Source organism: Dichomitus squalens, assembly GCF_000275845.1.
Source record: "Dichomitus squalens LYAD-421 SS1 unplaced genomic scaffold DICSQscaffold_504, whole genome shotgun sequence".
NCBI lineage: Eukaryota > Fungi > Basidiomycota > Agaricomycetes > Polyporales > Polyporaceae > Dichomitus > Dichomitus squalens.
In genome coordinates this window covers 1-2,093 of record NW_006767386.1, presented here as the reverse complement: position 1 = coordinate 2,093, position 2,093 = coordinate 1, and the positions used below count along the sequence as shown (strand labels likewise).

At 59.3% G+C, this 2,093-nt stretch overlaps 1 protein-coding gene across 1 annotated transcript; it reads left to right on the top strand.

The window, feature by feature from the left end:
* Window positions 1–547: 547 nt before the first annotated feature.
* Window positions 548–1,370, top strand: DICSQDRAFT_176191 (uncharacterized protein; the record flags this gene model as incomplete). Its single annotated transcript, XM_007371943.1, has 2 exons — window positions 548–823; window positions 867–1,370. The coding sequence occupies 2 exons, from the start codon at window positions 548–550 to the stop codon at window positions 1,368–1,370; spliced, it is 780 nt and encodes a 259-aa protein (XP_007372005.1).
* Window positions 1,371–2,093: the final 723 nt, after the last annotated feature.

Genomic DNA, 2,093 nt, shown 5'->3' with positions numbered 1-2,093 from the left:
GCGATCTGCGGGGTTGGGACCCTGACAACCCCAATCGCGTCCCCACCCCGCCGGCCGAAAAACGGGAGAAGTCCGCTGCTGCGAAAAAAAGGAGGAGCAAGAAAAGGTCCAGCGGGAGCGCAAACAGGCCGCCGCCGTCGTGAGAGCCGCACGGGAGCAAGATCGACTGCAGCGCGAAGAGGAGAGGGCGGTCGAGCAGCGTCGTAATCCCCCTCCCCCTCCCCTCCGGCTCCCTCAAGCCAGACTCCCGCCATCGAAGCCCTCCAGGGTCGCAAGAGAAACCTGTAAGTGACACTCACCTGTTCTAGAACCTCCCTACTGATTTCGCTCTCGCCAACGTCACCAGCCTTGCCGCCTCCTGACCGCTGATCCTCCGAGGCCAAGACTCCTAGGGTCAGCGGGTCAGCAATGCAACTGTTAGGAGACTATACAGACAGCGACGACGAAGATTGTCAGTGACTTACCTCACCCCGATGTCCTCTACAATATGGACTGATGTTCGCCAGCCGACGACGCGATCGCACCCGATGCGACTCCTCCAGCGGACATGGCGTCCGAAGATCCGTCCGGAGACGCGAAGTCTTCTGGCGACTCGGATTTCGAACCGAAGGACACAGATGGCGAGGGAGAGGAGGAGGTCGACGGGGTCATGGACGTGGATGAGGATGAGGACGAGCAACCGCGCAAACGTGGTGCGCGCAAACCACTTCGGCGTGGTGATGTGACAGCCGCGCGCGCCCACAAAGAAGCCTCGTCGGGCGGTACCAGGGCAGCTGCGGGCCGCAAGCGGAAGGGACCTCCCGTCATGGCGGAGAGTCCCGAGGTCGACTCGTGCGTTTTCTCATCCCTTGCTTGCCACCTCACAGCTTGCTGACCCCATTCGCCTCCGTCTCATTCCTGCTCGTGCCCCTCTACTCACCCTCGGTCCTCAACATCTCTCCCCGATGACGCCCCTCACGGTACCCCGACATCGCGACATTGCGACCACTCGCACCGCACGACGTCTCGCACCGCCCACTCCTTCGCTATTGGGCATACTCACCTGGTATGTATATCTATTCTTGTTCCCTCGCGACCACATCTGCATCGCCAACATCTACTCCGGCGTCGCTCCCATCGCTGCGAGGTTTGACCCGTTGGACATGCTGTTCATCGGGCTAACGGGCGCCATCCTTGTCACGGCAAGCGCAGCCATGTTGAATCCGCCAGCCGCAGAGAGATCTGCAAGGCTCAGGGTGGCCATGCCCATCGCCCCGAACCGAGCCATGCATGCTGCCGTCGTCACTGGACCGGCTGGACGTGTTCGATGGAGCAGGCCTGGGGCTGGGTGCACCACTGGCGGCCCAGCCCACCTGAACGTGTTGCGGTGACCTGTCGCTTTCAAGCTCGCACCATCTCCTTCATATGTTGGTAGTCATTGCTGTCCATACTCACAACTCGGATGCTCCCTGACAGACCTCCATCTGTGTACTGTCGGTCCACATCTTCCCATACGCTGCTCCCTCTGCGCCGCCGGACGTGTCACATCGGCCCGACGTGTCGCCCCGCGATTGGGCATATATTATTCTCATCTGTAAGTCAAATGTTAGCCTCACACTCTACTTGGGGACCCCCCTGTGGGTCACCCGCTAACACTCGTCGCTATCCGTGCTCATCATACTCGCTCACAGGCATGTCTGTCCGCTAGGGAGGCCTCCAAGAAACCCAAGTGGGCTGCTGTCTCCGGCGGCCTTTGTTGAACAGGTGCTGGTTTACACAGCTTGCCTAACACAGCCGTCACAAGATATGGAACGGCACAGCCGGTTACTGCAATAACCGAGGCTGTACTACTCATGTGGTACACACACAGCTTCGCTGTGTACGCACTGCTTCTCTGTGCGACTGTGCATCCTGGGAATGTACTGTATAGTACTACGTAGCCACAGATGTACAGTAGTATATATAGGGGACCTCTGTACCCCCAATCTACAGTTCAGTTCACTCGAACATCTCCTCTCACCGCTCTAACAAGCCTCTTACAACCAATTACCCTTCTAGGTGAGTTGCAGGCTATCCGCTGCCGTTGCCACCCGTGGGAGAGGCCTTCGCCCCCC